Source organism: Lutra lutra, chromosome 6 (genome assembly GCF_902655055.1).
Source record: "Lutra lutra chromosome 6, mLutLut1.2, whole genome shotgun sequence".
NCBI lineage: Eukaryota > Metazoa > Chordata > Mammalia > Carnivora > Mustelidae > Lutra > Lutra lutra.
In genome coordinates this window covers 39430879-39457499 of record NC_062283.1, presented here as the reverse complement: position 1 = coordinate 39457499, position 26621 = coordinate 39430879, and the positions used below count along the sequence as shown (strand labels likewise).

General features: G+C 38.4%; 2 protein-coding genes across 5 annotated transcripts in view; one reads left to right on the top strand and one right to left on the bottom strand.

Annotated features, from left to right (window-relative positions):
• SMAP1 (small ArfGAP 1) overlaps window positions 1-9457 on the top strand; it is a 177475-nt gene extending 168018 nt beyond the window's left edge. For all 4 annotated transcript variants that reach the window (XM_047734427.1, XM_047734426.1, XM_047734428.1 and 1 more), the window contains 3 exons: window positions 5215-5386; window positions 6174-6487; window positions 8501-9457. In XM_047734427.1, the coding sequence (XP_047590383.1) occupies window positions 5215-5386; window positions 6174-6487; window positions 8501-8635 (621 nt within the window). In that variant the 3' untranslated portion in view covers window positions 8636-9457. The remainder of the gene's footprint in view (window positions 1-5214; window positions 5387-6173; window positions 6488-8500) is intronic.
• The window catches only part of B3GAT2 (beta-1,3-glucuronyltransferase 2), a 78558-nt gene continuing 60502 nt past the window's right edge, over window positions 8566-26621 (bottom strand). Inside the window, exons 3-4 of the mRNA XM_047734430.1 lie at window positions 10114-10262; window positions 8566-10028 (exon numbers count right to left, since the gene is read on the bottom strand). Coding sequence (XP_047590386.1) covers window positions 9942-10028; window positions 10114-10262 — 236 coding nt within the window. The 3' untranslated portion in view covers window positions 8566-9941. The remainder of the gene's footprint in view (window positions 10029-10113; window positions 10263-26621) is intronic.

Here is a 26621-nt window from a genome sequence, read left to right as displayed (position 1 = left end):
GTATTGATTACAAGCCAGTACTTTTTTTATGCTCTATTGAGCCATTCCCAGGGTAGTGTTTAATTCCGGCTACAGGAAAACCAAGAATAAGAAATTCTAGCAAATTCAGTACTCATATTCTTTTTTTTTTTTTTTTTAAGATTTTATTTATTTATTTGACAGAGAGAGATCACAAGTAGACAGAGAAGCAGGCAGAGAGAGAGAGGGAAGCAGGCTCCCTGCTGAGCAGAGAGCCTGATGCGGGACTCGATCCCAGGACCCCGAGATCATGACCTGAGCCGAAGGCAGTGGCTTAACCCACTGAGCCACCCAGGCGCCCCTCATATTCTTTTTTAAGAAGATTAGTTACTTTAAGGTAGTCTTAAAATCTTTTAATAAAAAAACAAAAAACCCATCTTTTTAAAAAATTGAAGTATAATGGACACACAATATTTTTACTTTTTAAAATGATTTTTAAAAAATTATTTATAATATTATTAATGATCAGAATATTTTTTTATATGTTGATGGGAAAAATTTTGAATTGTGTTCTTTACATGGAATTTTTTTTGCCTTCATTCCTATTTTAAAATTGTAAATTGTTTAAACAGTAAATATTTTTTCAGCTTTATTGAGGTATAACTGACAAATAAAATGGTAAATACTTAAGGTGTTTATTTGATTAACACATCTGTTGCCTTATGTATTTACTTCTTTTTTCTCTTCACTTTAGCACCCTCTTCACAAATTTCAGTTATGCAGTATAGTATGATCAACTGTCGTCACATTATAGGCCCTTACAGCTTATTCATTGTATAACTGAATTTGTACCAACCTCCCTGTATTTCCTCTACTCCTGAGCTCTGGTAAATTACCATTTTGCTTTCTGCGAATTCAATTATTTATTTATTTATTTATTTGATTCCACATGCAAGTGATCCCATGAAATATTTTGCTTTCTTTAAGGTGAATATATGAACTTTTTAGGTATATAGGTTACTCTTAAGGATACAGCTTTAAGATTCTATTTTAAGTTTATACTTTATAAATGAACAACAGTTTGTTTCAGTACAGCATAATTTTTGAGGTAATATATTTCCCTTTTCTCTGGAAAAACGGAGGCAAATGTATATTGTTTGGGTGGAAAGTTTTAATAAGAATCTGTGTCTTACTACTTATACTTTTATTACACATAGTTTTGTTATTATGATAGTCATTGTATAATTACCAATAGAATTAAGCAAATAAATGTGAGGAATTATTTTAAATTATCTTTATCAAATAACTTTTTATTTGATAAAGATTTATTAAAATTGTCTGCAGCGTTAATGTTTATTTTCAGAAAAGATAGCATTATTTTATGACTTTGCTCCTTCTCCCCTCCCCCAGCACGTAAGAGGAACTGTTTGTTACCACTGTTGCTTCAGTTAACATTAAGCATCTTGTGAATTTGTGCAGGTAGGGGTATTCATGTGGTGATAAAGGTTGTCTAATGCTAATTAGACAGTTGTGGCTTCAAAAAGAAGCATTTAGAATATTTGACAATTTGAGCATGAAAAGCAATTTCTGTGGTCTGGCATTCTAGTGAGGCTGTTTTATCTGCTGGACTTCTTTCGATTCCGCTGGACTACGAGAGTTGCTTTGCAACAGCTTGGAGAATTAGACCCCACATCTGAGGCTTCAGTGTACTACTTCATGTATTCTTTTCAGTATCAAAGCAAGTAGAGCAATGCAGACTTCATTTAACTCTTAAGTATCACCGTGACAAGCAATATGGACAGTAGCTCCTGCCTTTATGAGGGGTTGGTCTGACCTTCGTGCTTTGTGCATTCTGCATCAATAACTAAGAGTAACAGGACTGATTTTTTTAAATCACACCTAATTCTATTTTTAGAGTATTGTTTCTGGACCAAAACTGTGCCAGTTGTATGGAGCCCTATAAAATATTTGGGGAACAGAATTATCTTTCATCTGAACTACATGTAAAGGTTAAAACCCAGATATGTTTTCCAAATAATGTCTTTCAAAATGGGGAAAGGGGAAAGGCAGGTTAAAGTACACATTTTATACATAGACTCCTGTCATGTCACTTACTAATTTTGGTGGGTTTCTGTTATGTAAAATTGATTGGACAGAAATAGGAATTACTCTGAACTCCTATAATTCTTTCAGTGCTGATTTTATTCATAATTAATTATTATTATTTTTTTAAAGATTTCCCACTCAGGGGCGCCTGGGTGGCTCAGTCAAGGTTGAGCATCTGACTTGGGCTTATGTCATGATCTTGGGGTCCTAGGATCAGCCCCACAACTGCTTGTCCCTCTTCTTCTGCCCCTTCCCCCTGCTTGTGCTCTTTCTCTCAATTGAATAAATAAAATGTTAAAAAGAGAGAGAGAGATTCCCCACTCATGTGAAAATGAGATTTACCAGTTTGGCTATGTAGTCTTCTGAAGAGGGTTAGATATACTCAGCTGACCAGAATGTACATGCGTATTAGAAGTTCAGAGTCCCCAAAGGGGACTTGTAGAAGCCATCCCTTTCCTTCTATCTATAATATACATATACCAACAGTATCTAGACCTGCACAAGTGCTGTGCCCTCTCCTTGTATCAGCCCTAGGATCCCGACAGCCCGAGAACCTCTGGTTAGGGATTCTGCAGCATCCCCAAGTGTAAATTGATAGGCAAAGGTTATTATTTTATTCTTGAGTTGTACTGCTCTCAAGTGGAGCACCAAAAAATAATAATAGACGTACGAGTGCTTGCTCATCATGCTGTTTGGTTTGGCTCTTTTTAGACTGTGACCGTGTTGAGGTAGATATTCTATCTACCCTCATCAGAAAAAATATACATGTTTAGAGCATGTGAATATTAGGCTGCTCTAGGAGGAGACTGTGGTTTCATTCTCCACAGTTTTCATTTGCCCACAGTTCAGAAGTAGATGGTCTTCCTTCTGATGTATCGCCAGGTGATGACTAGTAGCTTAACAGTCCTCACAATGCCTCACTTGTCATTCACCTCACTTCATCTCACCACATAGGCATTTTAATCATCTCACATCATCACAGGAAGGGTGAGTACAGTGTGTTTGGGTTTTTTTTTTTTTTAAGATTTCATTTGTTTATATTTGACAGAGAGATCACAAGTAGACAGGCAGGCAGAGAAAGGGAGAAGCAGGCTCCCCGCTGAGCAGAGAGCCTGGTGCGGGGCTCGATCCCAGGACCCTGAGATCATGACCTGAGCCCAAGGCAGAGGCTTAACCCACTGAGCCACCCAGGCGCCCAAGTATGGTGTGTTTTGAGAGAGACCACATTCACATAACTTTTATTACAGTATATTGTTATAATTGTTCTATTTTATGTTTATTATTAATCTCTTACTGTGCCTTATTTCTAAATTAAACTATCAGAGGTAGGGATGTATAGGGGAAAAAAAACAGCATATATAGGTTTTGGTACTTTCTGTGGTCTCAGGCATCCACGGGGTACTTGGAATGTATGTTGGAAGGGGTGGAAATGGGGGGACTACTATAATAAGTTTCCCAGCCATTTTGGATTTTGAGCAGGTTCTTAGATTGAACAGAAACTAAACATCATGAAAAGATCAGTGAGATGGTTGCTTCATTACCTGACAGCATTAATAATAAACACTGTGTGCTTAACCCTGCCACAGAGTCCTTCTTGTGGTCATCAAGCATCTCTGTAAAGTAGGAAATCTTTATTATCCCCGAGTTCAGAGAAGTGAGACAATGGAGATTCAGTGACAATATAAGGATACGTTGTTTTCTTCAGTAAGCAGTGGGATCAGAATTCTAATCCTGGCAGGCTGGCTCCAGAGCTCTTGCTTATAGCCTTTGTGAGCTTCTGTTGCATCATTGGTAGTTCAGATAATACTTTATTCAAGCATATTGTTTTATTTGATATTCCATTATGTCCAGTGCCTTACACATTTTAGATCTTTTGCAAAATTAAGTGGCTTTTCTGTTTCAAAATTTTTGCTTATAATTTGTCACAATAGATTCAACATATTGATCTGTTTGAATTTATGTATACGCTAAGATGGCAATTTTTTGCTAGGTTTTTTAGCCAAGCTATTAAATGTCTGAATTTCTAAAAAATTAAGACAAACATATGCATGATCTTTAACTTGTACCTACCACTCTCACTTCGTGCTATAATTTAAGGCTCTTACCCAGTTTTTACTGTTCTTAGAATTCTTTGAAACTCTTCATATTTAAAACAATTTCATGTAAACAAATGTGATTGAATGTTTAATGTCTGTAGAGATCATTATACAGTCACAGCTATAATAACCTCACTTTAATGTGTGCAGATATAGATTAAGTGAAAAAAATTTTTTATATCTACATGTTTATCTTTGTGTTCCTTTGCTACTTGTCCGAAAGTGGGATTGAAGATATGGTTGAGAGTATAGGTGGTTGAAGTTTTGCTGTGCTTCATTTCTGGATAGACTAGAAATATCCTAATGTTGTGGTTAAAGCTGATCTAGGTTAGGTTTATAAAAATATCTTGACGCAGCTTTTGAAAAAGCCTTTTCTTTTTTTCAAAGATGACAAGATCAGCCTTTGCAGGATCTTCTTGGGAGTCTGCTGTCATTGTAGCAATGTTCTTTATTCCAAGGGATACCAGTTCCTTGGAGTAGTGGTTGGCAAAGGGGATGCCCCAGTATCTCCCAGGAGTGGTGGTCCTCACAAGGCCATCACAACCTGTTGTTGAAGCCACTGTGGTCAGGATGTGATGGGCAAAAACTCAGTGTCAGTTTACCAAGTAAACGCAGTTCATTGTGAAAGAGCTTCAGCCTGCCTCTCTTACAGTAACAGATTCAAAATAAGAAACATTGTACCTTTGTCCTAGATGGTTTTTTATTTTTTTTAAGATTTTATTTATTTATTTGACAGGCAGAGATCACAAGTAGGCAGAGAGGCAGGCAGAGAGAGAGGAGGAAGCAGGCTCCCTGCTGAGCAGGGAGCCGGACGTGGGGCTCGATTCCAGGACCCTGAGATCATGACCTGAGCCGAAGGCAGAGGCTTTAACCCACTGAGCCACCCAGGCACCCCCTAGATGTTGTTTTTGTGTGGACTTGTGAATGAGTGATCCCCTGTAATGTCACCATATTACCTTCTTCAATTAATTTCTAATTTCATTTAGATTTTAAGTAACAGATGAACTGTGTTTTAGCGTGCAGAATTTGACAGCTTGTTTGGTTTTTGTCTCAGGGGACGCCCTCTATACCTGCAGCTGCCACTCTGTCTACAGTAATATCTGGGGATCTGGATCTGTTCACTGAGCAAGCTACAAAGTCAGAAGAGGTGGCAAAGAAACAACTCTCCAAAGACTCCATCTTATCTTTGTATGGTACAGGAACCATTCAGCAACAGAGTACTCCTGGTAATTCATTTTAAAATCTGCTGTCAACAACTTGTAGTGACTAGAAATATACCCGTTGTTATTTTTCTATGTAATGAGTGCTTTTGTTGCAATTTATGCAAATACAAAACTGAAATGAATCATTAGAATTAAGCATATTACAGGATTCACAAAACTTTATTCACTTAGAATTAACAAGCTGTTCATGTATCACTTACTATTCTTTCGCAAGCTTACAGGACATGGTTTTTGAAGAATTACCTTGATTTGCATGAAGTTTACAACTTTTGTGTACAGTATTTTTGTTAGTAAACAACAAGCATGGTTATCACAAGAATTCCAAAACTTCGAGTTTTTAATAATTAAAATGAAATACTGCACAGTAAGATTTGTTGTTTACATAATCTGTTAGACCCCTTTCCTCTAAATAGAGAACATCCCATCTGCTTCTATTAAAGGCAGACACCATCAACTCTCACTTGTGTGTTTGATAGGGGGAGCCCAGTGGTACACATCTGCACGAACAGCATATAATCTTATGCTACGTAGTTTGGGTATTTTCTATAACTATTGCATAAGATTTATTTGTCCTAATTAAATGTGCTCAGGTTTATAACTGCCTTCTGGAAGTAACCAGTTATGAGAGTATTGGTATGAGTTTGAGCAGTAGGAGCAGACTGGAATTAAAATTTTTGCCGTGGGTAGTTCAGAAAGATGGTGATCCTTTTTCTGTGATTACAGAGGTAAGTGCAGTTGTATACAACAGTCCTGTTTTCTCATTTTCTTTTCATGGTTCTTAAAAATGTAGGTGTGTTTATGGGACCCACAAATATACCATTTACCTCACAAGCACCGACTGCATTTCAAGGTTTTCCATCAATGGGCGTGCCTGTGCCTACACCTGCAGCTCCTGGCCTTCTTGGAAATGTGATGGGACAGAGCGCGAGCATGATGGTGGGCATGCCCATGCCCAATGGGTTTATGGGAAACGCACAAACCAGTGTGATGCCACTTCCTCCAAATGTGGTTGGCCCGCAAGGAGGAATGGTGGGACAGATGGGTACACCCCAGAGTAAGTTTGGCCTGCCACAAGCTCAACAGCCCCAATGGAACCTCTCACAGGTAAGGGGTCATTTCCAAAATCAAAGAGACTGGATTTATTTTCTAAATGGTTTTATTTAATATAACAACCTGGCAGAAAGATTTGAGTAGGGGTAATGTATAAGGTGAGAACTGTTCATAGGTATTACGAAGTTACATCACATAGACAAATGAGCTGTCAATGACTGATTGAGAATATGCTGTAAAGAAATGTTAAGCTTTTTTTTCAGGTTATAACACTGGCGAACATCCTATCTTGGGCATCTTGAGAGACTTCTTGTCTGTTCCACGCCCACCATGGAAATTAGCATCAAGCTTTTAACCCAGCTCCCTGGTGGAATATTTTAATAGTCCACTTAGACCAGCCTCCTCTTCTCAAAAGCACTATTTTATGAGGGATCTAGGCTGTCCTCTATGTCATTTGACTACTGCCCTTGGCTTTATAAGAAATACTTTTGTTTAAAAACCTTTATAATGTTGGGTTTCCTTTTTACTTAGGGACAGGTCCACATTTGTCTCAGACATCGCTTTGTATGTTAGTTTAAAGCCAAAAGCTGACATTTTAGTATACCTTCTTTCAAATCAGTTTCTGTTTTAGTGCTCCATTATTCTGACCTTAGACTTGGGTTCATGCTCCAGCAACTCTTCCCTTCACCGTTCTTATTTGATGTTCCTCTAGCATTTGGGGGATCTTGGTTCTGGTCAGCTGTTTACCTTGAGAACATTCTGGGAACAGTCTATAGTGATAACTAACATTACCAAAACACTGTATATCACATGAATGTTTTTATGGTCACTATTTATAGTAGTCTCCACACCCAGTGTGGGGTTCATACTCAAAACCCTGAGGTCAAGAGTTCTATCCTCCACCGACTGAGCCAGCCAGGCACCCCTCTAGTCACTATTTAAAGGAATTACCAGGGGATGGCTCAGTTGGTTAAGCATCGGACTCTTGATCTCTCCTCTGGGAACCTCAAGTACCAAATGGCAGTAACAGCTTTTGTGTAGACAAAGTACTGAAGCACATCCAGCTCAGGTTAAGGTACTAGATGAATCCGTAAGGAGTTAGCATTGGCCCTTACTTCCAGGCATGCTGAGGGGTGCTGCTGTTTTCCAGAACCCTCTCAGTGCAAGGTTGTTATAGCATCCTTTAGTAGGTATGAGGAACTAGACACTTACGCCTTATCAGCAATGTGGGGTATTAGTGTTTTTGCAAAATAACAAATGAACTTTATTAAGAATACATTCCAACACTGAGCATAGATTTTGAATCCACTCTGTGCTTTGTGATAAATCTTACCTTTCCTTTACTTATCATCAATCTTAGAAGTGAGAAGGTTAGGATGCTTCTATACATATATAATTCCAGTCTGGAATAAAAATACAGGTAATCTTACACCTTATATAATGAAAATTAATTTTAGATGTTTAGTGGTTAACTGAACTAAAGAAAAGTTATGCTTTATGATCTTTTTTAATATTTAGAAAACAGAACCATTTAACATTTTAATGAAGACAGAATAATAACTGTCATACACAACGTATAATTTTGGAATATTTTACTTTCTAAAATTTCCCCAATCCTTACCATTAAAGCACAACATGCTGGTAGAGTTGAAAGTTAGAATAGTGGACTCAGATACAAATTCAAAGATTGCTTTTTTTTTTTTTTTTCAATTTGAGGTTAATCTTTGGCAGACAAAAAAAATGAAGTCTTGAAAATGAATAAATAGAATATAATTGAGATCATTTTATGGACAGTGTTAAAAAAGGTGGAAGGAAATGAACAGGAAGGGAACAAAGTAGCTTTCTCTAGGGAAATATTGTTTGGTAGTCTGCTTTTACTCCTGTGCTTTTTTCACATTGATGAAAAATACTTACATTTGCTATTAAGCTTCATTATCTGATAAATTAATCTCAAATAAAGGCAGCTTCTAATACAACAGGGTAACTTAAAAATGTCTAACTATGGCTAAAGAAACAAGAATTAAAAGTGAAGTAAGCCTCTTAAAATAAGATTTTTATGTTTCACAGATGAATCAGCAAATGGCTGGCATGAGTATCAGTAGTGCGACCCCAACAGTGGGTTTCGGCCAGCCCCCCAACACAACAGCAGGATGGTCTGGAAGCTCATCGGGTCAGACTCTCAGCACACAGCTGTGGAAATGAAAACTGCAATGCAAGTTTCATCCAGAACTACCACCTGACATTCCTTGCTAAAACGCATCTAGTTCCCCTGTTTATTCATGTACATATATTTTTTTTCTTTTTCCCCATTTGTTCATATTAAGAATTATCTGACTGACCGTGTTGGTCTGTACTGATTAAATTTGATGTGAAAGCAGGTTGAGAAACCATTTTATGTCAAGGGCAGCTTAGCTCCTTTCCCATGATTTCATAGACCACATTATTTGAGAGCTGCTCAGTCAACTTGCATAATCAGTTTTACTCTCAATAAAATTATAGCTCTAATGTCTGCATATAAGGGAAGTAGTTATCATGTTAGTAATACCTCTAACAGTATAAACCCCACCCCCAAATTAGCCAGTAATCCTGTAGGAAGGTACTGTATGATCAAACATTTAATCATATAAATAGAATGTAAATGTATCACTGAACACTGTTTTCTAGTGTATCAAAATTCTTTTATTTCATCATTCACTTCACTGTGCTGTTGTTATGATGTGCTTAACAGGGAACGTGGTTAGTGAAAGGAAGATAAACCTGGATGTTACTACAAAACTTAGTTTAACAAATGTTTAAAGAACTCAAATTTTATCTGCCTCTCTTGTAATTTGGAGCTCTTCTTATGTACATAGTGCTAATAACATGAAGACCTTTCTCTGCACTATATGCAAACAGGGTAACTAAACAAAGCCACTTTCAATCCTTGAAGGTAGATCCAGGTTTATGACAGTAATTGTGTTTACATCTTATGGTGCCTAGTATTGACAAAATGTTATATCCCTATATTAAACAGATGAATCCATAGACCTTTTTATTTTTGTGGGTTTTATTTCCTACAGTGTATACTGCCACCAACCTTACAGAACTTACTTAACATTGCAAAGTGAGGAATTGGGAACATTTAGTTGACAAAAATGCCTCTTATTTGTTTCTAAAACCTGCTAAGTTCTACCAATTATAAGGCCAAATGGGAAAAAAAAAAAAGTACATAAGGTACTCACAATGGTATCCTGCAGTGGCACTAGCTGTACTGTACAAAGAACCAGTTCAGTTGTAGGGAAGACATGCAGAACAAATGAAAACAAAAACATACACTTGCTGCCACCCCATCAGCTGTGTGAACTGACCAGCTCTGCTGAAACAGATGCCTTGTCAGATGTCTGTCAGATGCCAACATGGGCTGTTGTCCTGAAGCCAAGCGAACAATACCTGAATGTTCTGCAGCCTGACCTCGGGGCTCCTCTCCCACGTCCACTAGCCGGCAAACTGCACCAGCTGCTGCTTCAGTTTATACCTCAATTTTCACTGTGTCCAGGCGGTACTTCGGCTCGTTGGCTAGGTTAACCTTCTCTGTCCGAGTGTGCCACACGAGAACCTGGAGGGGAGGGAAATCTTTTGGGTAGCCACACTTCTTAACGCTGACACTCAACAAGGTCAAGCAGCACAAGTGAAATGAATACCTTGGTGCAGTTACTTGCTTTTGGTTCCAGTTCTTCAACTGTTGTTATCTGTTTTAGAAAATCAGATTCTTGCATCCCTGGCTGGGATCCACGACGCTTAAATACGGCTTTTGGATTGGACAAGATGACTTGAAGACTTACAGCAAATCCTTTGTGAAAAGTTAAAAAAAAAAAAAAAGACTTTAAAATAAAATACTGGTGTACTTCTCTTTTTTCTTTAAAAATTCGGACAAATCAAAAATTTTTCTAAATGCCAAGTATGTGCCAGGTCTTGGTTCACGAAGTTGAATTAGGAACATTACACGTATGACAGTCTCAAAAGGAAAACCAGTCATTACAATGTAGTACCTTCAGGACCACGACAAAGGTGTATGTGCAGGGTGGGAGCAGGGACAACATCTACCATAAAATACAAAGTCTAGGCTGTTGCTAATCAGCTGCTCGTTCACAGAGGTCATCACGCCCCGACACTCGGCTCTCTGGGAATTAAGAACTACATGTAGTTGAAGAGCACACAGACTTACCCGAACTGTCCTCTGGGTGTGAGTGTGCCCACCGAGGTCTCCTGCCTGTTCTTTAACGTTTTTATGTGCGCTCTTATCTGAACAGTGCTGCTGTGATTTACTTTAAATTTAGAAGATTGGGGAATAGAAGTCAGGTAGGAAATGAAAAGTATATAGTCATTTGGTTTAAATTTCCAGTTTGGTTCAACCTGACAAGGGTGGGGGGGTTTGGAAATCAGTGCAGGAGATATCAGTCCCATTTGATAAATTTGGTTTGGGGGCTTAGTTTCTTTAAGGAAACAAATGACTGTCAATTTCTTTCAATGGTTTAGTCATAAAAATTATTACTATTTATATCTGTAGTTTAATAAACCCTGTTTTAAAGGCTTAGCCATTAAATACTCTATAAGCTATCTAAGTAAGCAACTGCTACAAACTTTGTAGTTGTTCTGAAAGTCTGAAGCCCTAGACCTCTGCTGGTGATGACTAAGCAGACACTCAAGTCAGACACCTTCCCAGAATTAGCTGTGAGGACCAATCCCCAAGAGCACTTCTTAGCAACATTTTGCCCTCTTCATTAACTGAGTTGATTTGTGTGTTGTTGTTGTTGTTGTTGTTTTTTCCCAAAGTATAGTTAACTAAGTACCAAATGATCCCAGGCAGTAATTGGGGAATTGTGAGAAAACCACAACCAGCATTCTCATCACCTCTCCACCTGCCAGACTGGGCCAGTCCCACATCTAGGCCCTGCCTCCTCTACAGGAACACCTCCCGCGAAGCCACCTACAAACACATCACATGCTGAGTGACACATAATAAAGCCTTAACCTGAGGACTGGCTGCCCCAGTATCCTCCACAAATCCTGGGTGGAAGCAGCACATTCTAGCAGAAGGAACATTAAATCTGGAATTAGAAGCCTTTTGTTTTGCCTGGATCCTTGTACCTGGGACATTGGTCAAGTTACTTAAACTTTCTTGATCCTGAAACTTCCCCATTTCCTCATCTGCAAGAGGTGTGACACCTTTTCAGCTCACTGTAAAATTCGTGACTGGAAAGACCCCACTAACCGCAAAGCAGTGTTCAACACAGTATATAAATAAAAACACCATTATAAATATCATGAAGGGCAGGTGGCTTACGGCTGGACAATGGTTGATGATAGGAAAAGGGCCTGTGAAAGTGGTGGCAGAATCAGGCCACCTGCGTGCATCTCGCACCCCTGGGCTAACAAGTCTGAAGCCTTCCTCAGACCGCTAAAACAGCCACAGACCTCTTCAGCAAAAAGCCAAAGGTTCAAATTCACACATAAAAAGTGACTTTTCTACTAGGTGAGCTTTGACTTTAGTGTCCTATGATGCCTTCTTTTTCTATAGATGAGGACTGCCCTTCTCAATCACTCAAGATTCAGGTATATTTTTCACATGGCTTCAAGGTACTATTTCCCCATTCTTACTAAAAAACAAAACCCAAAAACATAGAGAAGTCTGTCAGAAAATGCTATGAACCCACTTTGATTCTCTTCATTTTCCCTTGTCTTTAACACATTCATCATGGTGACCACTGAATGTGTATTTTCTTGCTTTCCTTGGTTCAGGAACAACCTTCTGTTTCTTACAAGCAAACTTACGTAGCACAGTGTACAACTTCCACAAGCAAAGCCGATGGCTGGCCCTTTCCTGGCCTCACTGGAGGAAAGGGTGCACCTGGCAGGCCAGCACCCTGGGAAGAGATGGTAGTGGGTGGCTCACCACAGTAACAAGTGGTTTTCTGTTTTCTAACGCACAAGGGGGAGGTGGGCAATTCAGATGCTCTTCAGTCTCCTACCCCCTTTGCTGCGCCCCTGCTCAATGAGCACTTCAAAGGAAGCAGGTCACAGCCAGCATGTGGGAACCACAAACTAACTAGGCCCAAACTCTGGGTTGCCTTTCAGGGAATCATCTGACCTGCTATGAAATGAGGGAATTAGAGAGTTCTCCTTCTAAAAGCAGCAGAAAGACTTTCTAGCTCCTTAAACCACTGCTTCCAACCCAAGATGGATATTTTGGGTTTTCTTAATTTCCAAGTATTTATGCCTCAAGTATTATATGTACCCTTTTTGCTAGTGAAATTAATTTAGCTTTAAGGATATTGGCAGTAGTTTTTGAGATACTAGGAGCCTTACAAAAATCATGGGAGTAGGATTCTCTGTCCTACAGATTATAAAAAATAAAATACAAATTAAAACTGGTTATCCAATCTTAGCACAGGACTTCCTGACTTCAGGTGAAGTAGAGATAGGGTGGAGATAACTCTTATGTATGTTTGTATACCTGTGTGTGTATAAATTATGCATGTGTGTGCATATAAATATATGGATGTATGTAATAAATTCATGTTACACATACTCTATATAAACATAACCTAACATACAAGTATTTTCTAGTACCTAGCAACATAAAATTCAAAATACCTGAGCTACAAAAATCAGCACATGCACAAATAAACTGGAAAATACAACCCCATAATGAAAACAGTCAACAGAAATCAATAGAATCAGTCAACAGAAATAATACAGAACAAAGATATTAAAACATAAATAAACCTCATATGTTCAGAAAGGTAGAGGAAAGATTGAGCATGCTAAGGAGATACAGAAGACAGAAAAAAGACCCAAAAGTATCCCATTGTTGTAAAAAATATACTGGCTGGTATTATCAGCTGATAAGACATTGCAGAATGAAAGACCAGTAAACCTGAAGACATAACAACCAAAACTACCAAAGGTGTGTCACCTTTTCTGTGACACACAAGTCACAGAAACCGAATGAAAGGTGGAAAGGGGATAGAAAATAAAAATTCAAAAAATAACAGAAAACTTACGAATTTGATCAATAAGGATATATAAGATTTAACCAACTTGACCTGACATTTTAGGGCACTCCATCTAACAAAACAATACACAATATTCTCAAGTACAAATGGAACATTGTCAAAACAGGCCATAGTCTGGGTCATAAATTAAATCTCAATAAATTTAAAAGAACTCAAATAATACAAAGTATTTCTCTGACCACAATGGAATTCAAATAGAAATCAATGATACAACGATATCTGGAAAATCTCCAGTTTGTTTGGATACCAAACAATGTAATTCTAAGTAAGTTAGGATATAAGGAGGAATCAAAAGAGAGATGAAAAAAGTGGTTAACTGAATGAAAACAAAAACAAGAATGTGGGATGCATCTAAAACAGTACTGAAGGGGCGCCTAGGTGGCTCTGTCCGTTGAGCATCTGACTCTTGATTCTGGCTCAGGTCGTGAGCTCTAAATCTTGCTGGATTCAATTGGTTGGATTCTGGCATTCCATCATGACTGAGGTTTATTCCAAAACTGCAATATCGGTTTAACATTTCAAAAATCAATCAGTATAATTCACCAAGTTAGACTTAAAAAGAAAAAAAAATTATAATAGATGGATAAAATGAATTTGACAAAATCCAATATCAAGTTAAGATTTTTTAAAAGCTACTCAGCAAACTAATAAAAGAACTTCCTCAACTTGATAAAGGGCATCTACAAAATACCTATGGCCGATAGTATATATGCTTCATGGTGAAAAACAGTGTTAATCCCTTGAAGACTGGAATGAGGCAAGGTTGTCTGCTCTCAATTTTTATTCAACAGTGTACTGGAGGTCCTAGTCGTTGCAATAAGGAAAAAACAAAAACCAACAAATGGGAAAGGAAAAAGCAAGTCCAGCAAATCTCTTCCTCCTTCCAGCCCTAGTTAAAAGCATCAGTAGTGCTTACTAGTACCTTCTATTGTGTATCAGTCTCATCTCTATATACTTGTCCCACCAGAATATTCTCTTTTCTAACTACACATAACCTAATCTCAAGCAAGACTGTTAAAAGCCAAAACTTCCGGGAGGAGTCAAGATGGTGGAGAAGTAGCAGGCTGAGACTACTTCGGGTAGCGGGAGATCAGCTAAAGAGCTTATCTAAAGATTGCAAACACCTACAAATCCAACGGGAGATTGAAGAGAAGAAGAACAGCAATTCTAGAAACAGAAAATCAACCACTATCTGAAAGGTAGGACTGGCGGAGAAGTGAATCCAAAGCGACGGGAAGATAGACCGCGGGAGGAGGGGCCGGCTCCCAGCGAGTGGCGGAGCAACGGAGCACAAAATCGGGACTTTTAAAAGTCTGTTCCGCTGAGGGACATCGCTCCAGAGGCTTAACTGGGGTGAAGCCCAGGCGGGGTCAGTGCGGCCTCAGGTCCCGCAGGGTCACAGAGGGATCGGGGGTGTCTGAGTGTCGCAGAGCTTGCCGGTATTAGAACGGGGAAGCCGGCTACAGAGACAGAGCCGAGGAGTGACTCTCAGCTCGGGGTTGCCTTGAACCGGTCGCAGGCTCGGTCAGCTCGGAGCGCGGCCGGAGGCCAGGGTGACGGGAGTCATTGGGCACTGTTCTCTGAGGGTGCACTGAGCAGTGGGGCCCCGGGCTCTCGGCTCCTCCGGGCCGGACACTGGGAGGCCGCCATCTTCATTCCCGTCTTCCGGAACTCTACGGAAAGCGCTCAGGGAACAAAAGCTCCCGAAAGCAAACACAGCAAACCCGAGCGGATTACTCAGCCTGGCCCCGGGTAAGGGCGGTGCAACTCCGCCTGGGGCAAAGACGCTTGAGAATCACTACAACAGGCCCCTCCCCCAGAAGATCAACGGGAAACCCAGCCAGGACCAAGTTCACCTACCAAGGAGTGCAGTTTCAATACCAAGGAGAGCGGCAGAATTCCAGAGGAGAAGCAAGCAAAGCACGGAACTCATGGCTTTCTCCCCATGATTTTTTAGCCTTGCAGTTAATTTAATTTTTTTTTCTTTTTCAATTTTTTTTTCTTTTTCTCTTCTTCTGCTAAATTTTTTTAACTTTTACCGTTTTCTTTTTAACATTTTTAAAATAGTTTATCTAATATATATATATATTTTTCCTCTTTTTTTTTTATTTTTTAAAAGATTTTATTTATTTCTTTGACAGAGATCACAAGTAGGCAGAGAGGCAGGCAGAGAGAGAGGGAGAAGCAGGCTCCCCATGGAGCGGAGAACCCGATGCAGGGCTTGATCCCAGGACCCTGAGATCATGACCTGAGCCGAAGGCAGAGGCTTAACCCACTGAGCCACCCAGGTGCCCCAAAACCTATAGATTTTTAATAAGATTTTTTTTTTTGTATTTAATTTTTTTATTTTTTTCAGCATAACAGTATTCATTATTTTTGCACCACACCCAGTGCTCCATGCAATCCGTTATATTTTTCCTCTTTTTATATTTTTTCTTTATCGGCTTTCTTTTTTTAATAGTTTCTTTTTTTTTTTCTTTTTTCTTTTTTCTTTCTGAACCCCCTTTTATCCCCTTTTCACCCCCCTCACGATTTGGGATCTCTTCTGATTTGGCTAAAGCATATTTTCCTGGGGTTGTTGCCACCCTTTTAGTATTTTACTTGCTCCTTCATATACTCTTATCTGGACAAAATGACAAGGCGGAAAAATTCACAACAAAAAAAAGAACAAGAAGCAGTACCAAAGGCTAGGGACCTAATCAATACAGACATTGGTAATATGTCAGATCTAAAGTTCAGAATGATGATTCTCAAGGTTCTAGCCGGGCTTGAAAAAGGCATGGAAGATATTAAAGCAACCCTCTCGGGAGATATAAAAGCCCTTTCTGGAGAAATAAAAGAACTAAAATCTAACCAAGTTGAAATCAAAAAAGCTATTAATGAGGTGCAATCAAAATGGAGGCTCTCACTGCTAGGATAAATGAGGCAGAAGAAAGAATTAGCGATATAGAAGACCAAATGACAGAGAATAAAGAAGCTGAGCAAAAGAGGGACAAACAGCTACTGGACCACGAGGGGAGAATTCGAGAGATAAGTGACACCATAAGACGAAACAACATTAGAATAATTGGGATTCCAGAAGAAGAGGAAACGGAGAGGGGAGCAGAAGGTATATTGGAGAGAATTATTGGAGAGAATTTCCCCAATATGGCAAAGGGAACAAGCATCAAAATCCAGGAGGTTCAGAGAACCCCCCTCAAAATCAATAAGAATAGGTCTACACCCCGTCACCTAATAGTAAAATTTACAAGTCTTAGTGACAAAGAAAAGATCCTGAAAGCAGCCCGGGAAAAGAAGTCTGTAACGTACAATGGTAAAAATATTAGATTGGCAGCAGACTTATCCACAGAGACCTGGCAGGTCAGAAAGAGCTGGCATGATATATTCAGAGTACTAAATGAGAAAAACATGCAGCCAAGAATACTATATCCAGCTAGGCTATCATTGAAAATAGAAGGAGAGATTAAAAGCTTCCAGGACAAACAAAAACTGAAAGAATTTGCAAACACCAAACCAGCTCTACAGGAAATATTGAAAGGGGTACTCTAAGCAAAGAGAGACCCTCAAAGTAGTAGATCAGAAAGAAACAGAGACAATATACAATAACAGTCACCTTACAGGCAATACAATGGCACTAAATTCATATCTCTCAATACTTACCCTGAATGTTAATGGGCTAAATGCCCCAATCAAAAGACACCGGGTATCAGAATGGATAAAAAACCAAAACCCATCTATATGTTGCCTACAAGAAACTCATCTTAAACCCGAAGACACCTCCAGGTTTAAAGTGAGGGGGTGGAAAAGAATTTACCATGCTAATGGACATCAGAAGAAAGCAGGAGTGGCAATCCTTATATCAGATCAATTAGATTTTAAGCCAAAGACTATAATAAGAGATGAGGAAGGACACTATATCATACTCAAAGGAACTGTCCAACAAGAAGATCTAACAATTTTAAATATCTATGCCCCTAACGTGGGAGCAGCCAACTATATAAACCAATTAATAACAAAATCAAAAAAACACATCGACAAGAATACAATAATAGTAGGGGATTTTAACACTCCCCTCACTGAAATGGACAGATCATCCAAGCAAAAGATCAACAAGGAAATCAAGGCCTTAAATGACACACTGGACCAGATGGACATCACAGATATATTCAGAATATTTCATCCCAAAGCAACAGAATACACATTCTTCTCTAGTGCACATGGAACATTCTCCAGAATAGATCACATTCTTGGTCCTAAATCAAGTCTCAACCGGTATCAAAAGATTGGGATCATTCCCTGCATATTTTCAGACCACAATGCTCTGAAGCTAGAACTCAGTAACAAGAGGAAATTTGGAAAGCATCCAAATACATGGAGACTAAACAGCATCCTTCTAAAGAATGAATGGGTCAACCAGGAAATTAAAGAAGAATTGAAAAAATTCATGGAAACAAATGATAATGAAAACACAATGATTCAGAATCTGTGGGACACAACAAAGGCAGTCCTGAGAGGAAAATATATAGCGGTACAAGCCTTTCTCAAGAAACAAGAAAGGTCTCAGGTACACAACCTAACCATACACCTAAAGGAGCTGGAGAAAGAACAAGAAAGAAACCCTAAACCCAGCAGGAGAAGAGAAATCATAAAAATCAGAGCAGAAATCAATGACATAGAAACCAAAAAAACAACAGAACAAATCAACGAAACTAGGAGCTTGTTCTTTGAAAGAATTAATAAGATTGATAAACCCCTGGCCAGACTTATCAAAAAGAAAAGAGAAAGGACCCAAATACATAAAATCATGAATGAAAGAGGAGAGATCACAACGAACACCAAAGAAATACAGACAATTATAAGAACATACTATGAGCAACTCTACGCCAACAAATTTGACAATCTGGAAGAAATGGATGCATTCTTAGAGACATATAAACTACCACAACTGAACCAGGAAGAAATAGAAAGCCTGAACAGACCCATAACCAGTAAGGAGATTGAAACAGTCATCAAAAATCTCCAAACAAACAAAAGCCCAGGGCCAGAAAGCTTCCCAGGGGAATTCTACCAAACATTTAAAGAAGAACTAATTCCTATTCTCCTGAAACTGTTCCAAAAAATAGAAATGGAAGGAAAAATTCCAAACTCATTTTATGAGACCAGCATCACCTTGATTCCAAAACCAGACAAGGATCCCATCAAAAAAGAGAACTACAGACCAATATCCTTGATGAACACAGATGTGAAAATTCTCACCAAAATACTAGCCAATAGGACTCAACAGTCCATTAAAAGGATTATTCACCACGACCAAGGGGGATTTATTTCAGGGCTGCAAGGTTGGTTCAACATCCACAAATCAATCAATGTGATACAACACATTAATAAAAGAAAGAACAAGAACCATATGATACTCTCCATAGATGCTGAAAAAGCATTTGACAAAGTACAGCATCCCTTCCTGATCAAAACTCTTCAAAGTGTAGGGATAGAGGGCACATACCTCAGTATTATCAAAGCCATCTATGAAAAACCCACCGCAAATATCATTCTCAATGGAGAAAAACTGAAAGCTTTTTTGCTAAGGTCGGGAACACGGCAGGGATGTCCATTATCACCACTGCTATTCAACATAGTACTAGAAGTCCTAGCCTCAGCAATCTGACAACAAAAGGAAATTAAAGGCATCCAAATCGGCAAAGAAGAAGTCAAACTATCACTCTTCGCAGATGATATGATACTATATGTGGAAAACCCAAAAGACTCCACTCCAAAACTGCTAGAACTTGTACAGGAATTCAGTCAAGTGTCAGGATATAAAATCAATACACAGAAATTAATTGCATTTCTCTACACCAACAACAAGACAGAAGAAAGAGAAATTAAGGAGTCCATCCCATTTACAATTGCACCCAAAACTAGAAGATACCTAGGAATAAACCTAACCAAAGAGGCTAAGAATCTATACACAGAAAACTATAAAGTGCTCATGAAAGAAATTGAGGAAGACACAAAGAAATGGAAAAATGTTCCATGCTCCTGGATTGGAAGAATAAATATTGTGAAAATGTCTATGCTACCTAAAGCAATCTACACATTTAATGCAATTCCTATCAAAGTACCATCCTTTTTTTTTCAAAGAAATGGAACAAATAATCCTAAAATTCATATGGAACCAGAAAAGACCTCGAATAGCCAAAGGAATATTGAAAAAGAAAGCCAAAGTTGGTGGCATCACAATTCCGTACTTCAAGCTCTAGTACAAAGCTGTCATCATCAAGACAGCATGGTACTGGCACAAAAATAGACACATAGATCAATGGAACAGAATAGAGAGCCCAGAAATAGACCCTCAACTCTATGGTCAACTCATCTTCGACAAAGCAGGAAAGAATGTCCAATGGAAAAAAGACGGCCTCTTCAACACATGGTGTTGGGAAAATTGGACAGCCACATGCAGAAAAATGAAATCGGATCATTTCCTTACACCACACATGAAAATAGACTCAAACTGGATGAAGGATCTCAATGTGAGGAAGGAATCCATCAAAATCCTTGAGGAGAACACAGGCAGCAACCTCTTCGACCTCAGCCGCAGCAACATCTTCCTAGGAACATCACCAAAGGCAAGGGAAGCAAGGGCAAAAATGAACTATTGGGATTTTATCAAGATCAAAAGCTTTTGCACAGCAAAGGAAACAGTTAACAAAACCAACAGACAACTGACAGAATGGGAGAAGATATTTGCAAATGACAGATAAAGGGCTAGTGTCCAAAATCTATAAAGAACTTAGCAAACTCAACACCCAAAGAACAAATAATCCAATCAAGAAATGGGCAGAGGACATGAACAGACATTTCTGCAAAGAAGACATCCAGATGGCCAACAGACACATGAAAAAGTGCTCCATATCACTCAGCATCAGGGAAATACAAATCAAAACCACCATGAGATATCGCCTCACACCAGTCAGAATGGCTAAAATTAACAAGTCAGGAAATGACAGATGCTGGCGAGGATGCGGAGAAAGGGGAACCCTCCTACACTGTTGGTGGGAATGCAAGCTGGTGCAACCACTCTGGAGAACAGCATGGAGGTTCCTCAAAATGTTGAAAATAGAACTACCCTATGACCCAGCAATTGCACTGCTGGGTATTTACCCTAAAGATACAAACGTAGTGATACAAAGGGGCACGTGCACCCGAATGTTTATAGCAGCAATGTCTACAATAGCCAAACTATGGAAAGAACCTAGATGTCCATCAACAGACGAATGGATAAAGAAGATGTGGTATATATACACAATGGAATACTACGCAGCCATCAAAAGAAATGAAATCATGCCATTTGCGACGACGTGGATGGAACTAGAGGGTATCATGCTTAGTGAAATAAGTCAATCATAGAAAGACAACTATCATATGATCTCCCTGATATGAGGGAGAGGAGATGCAACATGGGGGGTTGAGGCGGTAGGAGAGGAATAAATGAAACAAGATGGGATTGGGAGGGAGAGAAACCATAAGTGACTCTTAATCTCACAAAACAAACTGAGGGTTGATGGGGGGAGGGGGGTTGGGAGGGGGGGGTGGGGTTATGGATATTGGGGAGGGTATGTGCTATGGTTAGTGCTGTGAAGTGTGTAAACCTGGCGATTCGCAGACCTGTACCCCTGGGGATAAAAATATATGTTTATAAAATTTAAAAAAAAAAAAGCCAAAACTTCCTAATTCCCAAAGGATAGATTTTGGCAACAATACCAGTCTGGTCACAAGAAAGATACTAATAATATTTTTGTCCTGACAGCCACTCTGGATAATGGTATTAGAATGCTGGGCTCCTGACACACTTTCACTACTGGCATTAGGTATCAGGTAATTTCAGAAGTCGGTCTCTACTCACTTAAAATAAAAAAAATAACAATTTCCAAATTAAAACATATACATGTACATGTAGGGGCACCTGGGTGGCTCAGTTGGTCAAGTGTCTGCCTTTGGCTCACGTCATGATCTCAGGGTCCTGGGACTGAGCCCTGCAACTAGGCTCCCTGCTTCGTGGGGAGTCTGTTTCTCCCTCTGCCCCTACCCCTCTCCTGAGCACAAGCTCACTTGCTCTCTCCCTTCTCAAATAAATAAAATCTTATAAACATATATACACACAAATTGTCTCAGGGAATTGTCTTAGAAAGAAAGATGTGTGTGTGGCACTTCTCTCTTCTGTAATTCTTTCTGAGGTGATCCACTCTCATAGCTCTTCCTAGCAGAGGACATCTGGTCTTTCGGAGAGAGTATGTGAGAGAGAGAGAGAGAGAGAGAGAGAGAGAGTGTGTGTGTGTGTGTGTGTGTGTGTGTGTGTGTGTGTGTGAATCTTCCTTATCTACCCACCCCTTTATTGAGATATAATTCTTAGATACTCAAATTTGCCTTTTCAAAGGATGGGGTTAAGTGGCTTTTATTATATTCATAACTCTGGGCACCTTTTAAAACTCTTCTTTCTCTATTGAATGGTCTTGGCACCCCTGGCAAAAATCAACTGACCATAATATAAGAGTTTATTTGTGCTCTGTCATTTCCATTCTATTCATTCATATGCTTATCTTTGTGCTAGTGCCATACTATTACTGTAGCTTTATATACTAAGTTTTCAGATTAAGTCTTCCAACTTTGTTCTTTTTCAAAATTGTTTTGGCTATTTTGAGTCCCTTCCTTTCCCATATGAATTTTTTTTAAAGATTTTATTTATTTATTTGACAGAGAGATCACAAGTAGGCAGAGAGGCAAGCAGAGAGAGAGAGAGGAGGAAGCAGGCTCCCTGCTGAGCAGAGAGCCCGATGCGGGGTTTGATCCCAGGACCCTGGGATCATGACCTGAGCCGAAGGCAGAGGCTTTAACCCACTGAGCCACCCAGGTGCCCCTCCCATATGAATTTTAAGGTAACTTTGACAATTTCTGCAAAAAGTGCAGCCAGAATCTTGATAGGAATTACCTTGTATCTATAGATTTGAGGAATATTGCCATTTGAGTAATAGATCTTCTAACCCATAACAATGTCTCCTAATCCAGGAACAGAAGATGTCTATTTGTTTAGTTCTTTAATTTCTCTGAATAACATTTTATAGTTTCTACTATACAAGTCTGATACTTATTTTGTTAAATTTATTACTAAGTATTTCATTGTTTCTGACACTGTTGTAAATAAAATTGTCTTAAGTTTCATTTTTCAGACTGCTCATTGCCAATGTGTAGAAACGCAACTGATTTCTTGTGTTGATCTTGTATCTGGCAACCTTGCTGAATTTATTTACTAGCATGAATAATTGTGATTTTTTTTTAAAATAGGCTCCAATACAGGACTTTAACTTATAATCCTGAGATCAAGAGTTGGACATTGAACCAACTGAGCCACCCAGGCATGCCCCTCCCCTCCTTTTTTTTTTTTTTTAGATTTTATTTATTTATTTGACAGAGATCACAAATAGGCAGAGAAGCAGGCAGAGAGAGAGGGGGGAAGCAGGCTCTCCGATGAGCAGAGAGCCCGATGCGGGGTTCGATCCCAGGACCCTGGGATCATGACCTGAGCCGAAGGCAGAGGCTTTAACCCACTGAGCCATCCAGGTGCCCCATCCCCTCCTTTTTTAAAGTAGGCTCCGTGCCCAGCGTGGAGTGGAACAAGTTGTATATATTCATGAGGATTTTCTATGTAAAAAAATCATGCTTTGATAACTGAAGATATTTTCCTTTATAACCTGGATATCTTTTGTTCCTTTTTTCTCAACTAATTACCCTTGCAACAACCTACACTACAACAGTGAATACAACTGTGAAGAGGGGTTATCCTTGTCATGATCTTAGGGGAAAAGCTTTCATCTTCAGCTATTATTTTTTTTTTCATAGATGCCCTGTATCAGATAAAAGACATTCTTTTCCATTCCCCATTTATCAATCTAGTGTTTTTATCAAGAAAAAATGTTGAATTCTGTCACATACTTTTCCTGCATCTATTGATTTGATCAGATGGCACTTGTTTGTTCTACTGATACAGTATATTATATTTACTGACTTTTGTATATGAACCAACCTTATACTACAGGGTTAAATCCTACCTACTCATGATATATAATCCTTTTTATTGTATGTTGCTGGATTAACTCCACTAGTATTTTGTTTAGAATTTCTGCATCTATATTCAGGAAGGATATTGGTCTATGGGTTTTTTTTTTTTCTTATACCAGTTTTGGTATAAGGATAACAATGGCCTAATACAATTATTCAAACATGTTCTCTCCTTACCATTTTTTGGAAATGTTGTGAAGGATTGGTTTTAACTCTTCTTTAAATGTTTGTTGGAATTCACTAGCAAAACCATCTGGAACTGGGCTTTTCTCTATAGAAGTTTTGTTGATTATTAATTCAATCTATTTTTTATAGGTCTATTCATATCTTCTATTTCCTTTTGAGTCAGTTTTGTTTTCTTAAACAATCCTCTATACCTACATCCAATATGGAACTTGAACTCACAGCCCTGAGATTAAGAGTTGCATGTTTCTACCAACTGAGCCAACCAGATGCCCCTTGAATCAGTTTTAATAGTCTTTCCATTAATTTGTCCATGTCATCTACATTATCTAATTTGTTGGCATACAATTTTTCATGCTTTTCTCTTACAGTCTTTTTTAAATGGTAGTAATGCTCCTGTTTTCATTTATGATTTTAGTAATTTGAGGCTTGCCTCCTTCTCCCTGGGCAGTTTAAGTAAAAAGTTTGTCAATTTTCTTGATGTTTTTAAGAACAAACTTTCGGTTTTGCTGATTTCCTCTATTGCTTTTCTATTCCCTATTTCATTTATTTTAGCCTAATCTTCATTTTCTTCCACTTGTTATTTTGGGTTTAGTTTGCTCTTCTGCTTCTAGTCTCTATGGTAAAAGATTAGGTTATTGGTTTCAGATCTTTCTTTTTAATAGAGGCATTTGTAAATGTAAATTTTCCTCTAAGTACTGCTTTAGCTGCATTCCCTAAGCTTTAGTATGTTGTCTTTCCATTTTCATTCATCTAAAAATATTTTCCAATTTCCCTTGTGATATCTTCTTTGACCAAGTGGTTATGAGTATGCTGTTTAATTTCCATATGCTTTTAAATTTCAAACTCCTTTCTGGTAATGATTTCTCATTTCATTCCAGCATGGCCCAAGAACACACTTTGTATGCTTTCAACTATTTTAATTTATTAAGACTTGTTTTATGGCCCAACATAAAAATTACTTTATAGTCCATCCTAGAGAATGTTCAATTGTGCATTTGAAAGGAATGCATATTCTCTTGTTGAGTAAAGTATTCTCTAGATGTCACAGGTCTTGTTGATTTATAGTACTTTTCAAGGCTTCTTAGTTTGTCTTCTAATTGTTCTGTTATTTAAAATGGAATACTGATGTTCGCAACTGTTATTGTTGAACTGTATTTTCCTTTCAGTGTGGTCATTTCTGCTTTATATATCTTAGGGCTCCATTGTAAGAAGCATATATATTTTCAACTGTTGTATCTTCGTAAGGGACTGACACTTTTATCATTATAAAATAACCTTTTTGTGTCTGGTAGCAATTCTGAAAGTCTATTTTGTCTGGTATTCATATAGTCGCTCCAGCTCTTTTTTTGGTTCCTGTTTGCATGGCAAGTCTTTTTACATTCTTTTGCTTTCAACCTATTTCGATACAAAATGTTTTCCATGGAAAGCATTATACTTCCATCATGGTGCTTTTCAATTTGTTGTTGTTGTTTTTTAATCCATTGTGCCCATATGTCTTTTTTTTTTTTAAGATTTTATTTACACAGAGATCACAAGTAGGCAGAGAGGCAGGCAGAGAGAGAGAGAAGGGGAAGCAGGCTCCCCGCTGCCCAGAGAACCCAATGCGGGGCTCGATCCCAGGACCCTGGGATCATGACCTGAGCCGAAGGCAGAGGCTTTAACCCACTGAGCCACCCAGGTGCCCCCCCATATGTCTTTTGACTGAATTGTTTGATCTATTTATATTTAATGGAATTACTGGTAAATTAAGATTTACATCTGCCAGTTTGCTATTTGTTTCCTATATGTCTAATATCTTTTAATTCCTCCATTCCTCCACTACCATCTTATTTTGCATTAAAAGGATATTTATTAGTGTGTCCTTTTGTCAGTTATCCTTCCTTGTATAATATTTTTTGAGTGACTTATTTAGCAGTTGGCCTGCAGATTATAATTAGCATCTTAACTTCTAACAGTTGAGCTTAAATCAATATCAATTTCAAGAGTACACAAAAACTTTGCTCTTACCATAGTAGGCTCTAAGGGTGCCAGGGTGGCTCAGTTGGTTAAGAGACTGCTTTTGTCTCAGGTCATGATTCCAGAGTCCTGGGATCAAGTCCTGTATCGGGCTCCCAGCTCCATGGGGAGTCTGCTTCTCTCTCTGACCTTCTCCCTTCTCATGTTCTCTCTCTCTCTCTCTCAAATAAATAAATAAAATCTTTACAAAAATAGTAGGCTCCATTATCCCTTCTTACTTTGTGCTACTATCACAAAATTATGTCTATATTTTGTATCTCTCAATCCTGATTTCTAATTATTATTTATGCAGTTGTCTTTTAAATCAAAGAGTGGGGGGAAAAAGAGAGGTAAAAATTACATTTGTACTCTCTTAAAAATTTATCTATACTTTACTTTTATTGGTACTCATATTTGTGTGGATCAGAGTTACTGTCTGGTATCCTTTCATTTCAGCCTGAAAGACTCCTTCAGTACTTCTTACAGGACATGTTTGCTAGTCATAAATTTTCTGGCATTTGTTTATCAGGAATATATTAATTTCTCCTTCATTTTTGAAGGATTCTTATGCTAGATATAGCATTCTTGGTTGATAGTATTTGCAAAATTGATACACAAAAATTTGTTGCACTTCTATGCACTGGTAATAATATCACAAAGAGAAATTAAGGAAACATCCCCACCTACAATTGCCTCAGAAAGAATAAAATATAAGGAATATTTCAAACCTATAATAATCAAAACAGTACAGTATTTGCATGAAATAGATACAGGGATAAATGAAACAGAAGAGCCCAGAAATAAACCCATGAATATATGATCAATTAATTTATGACAAA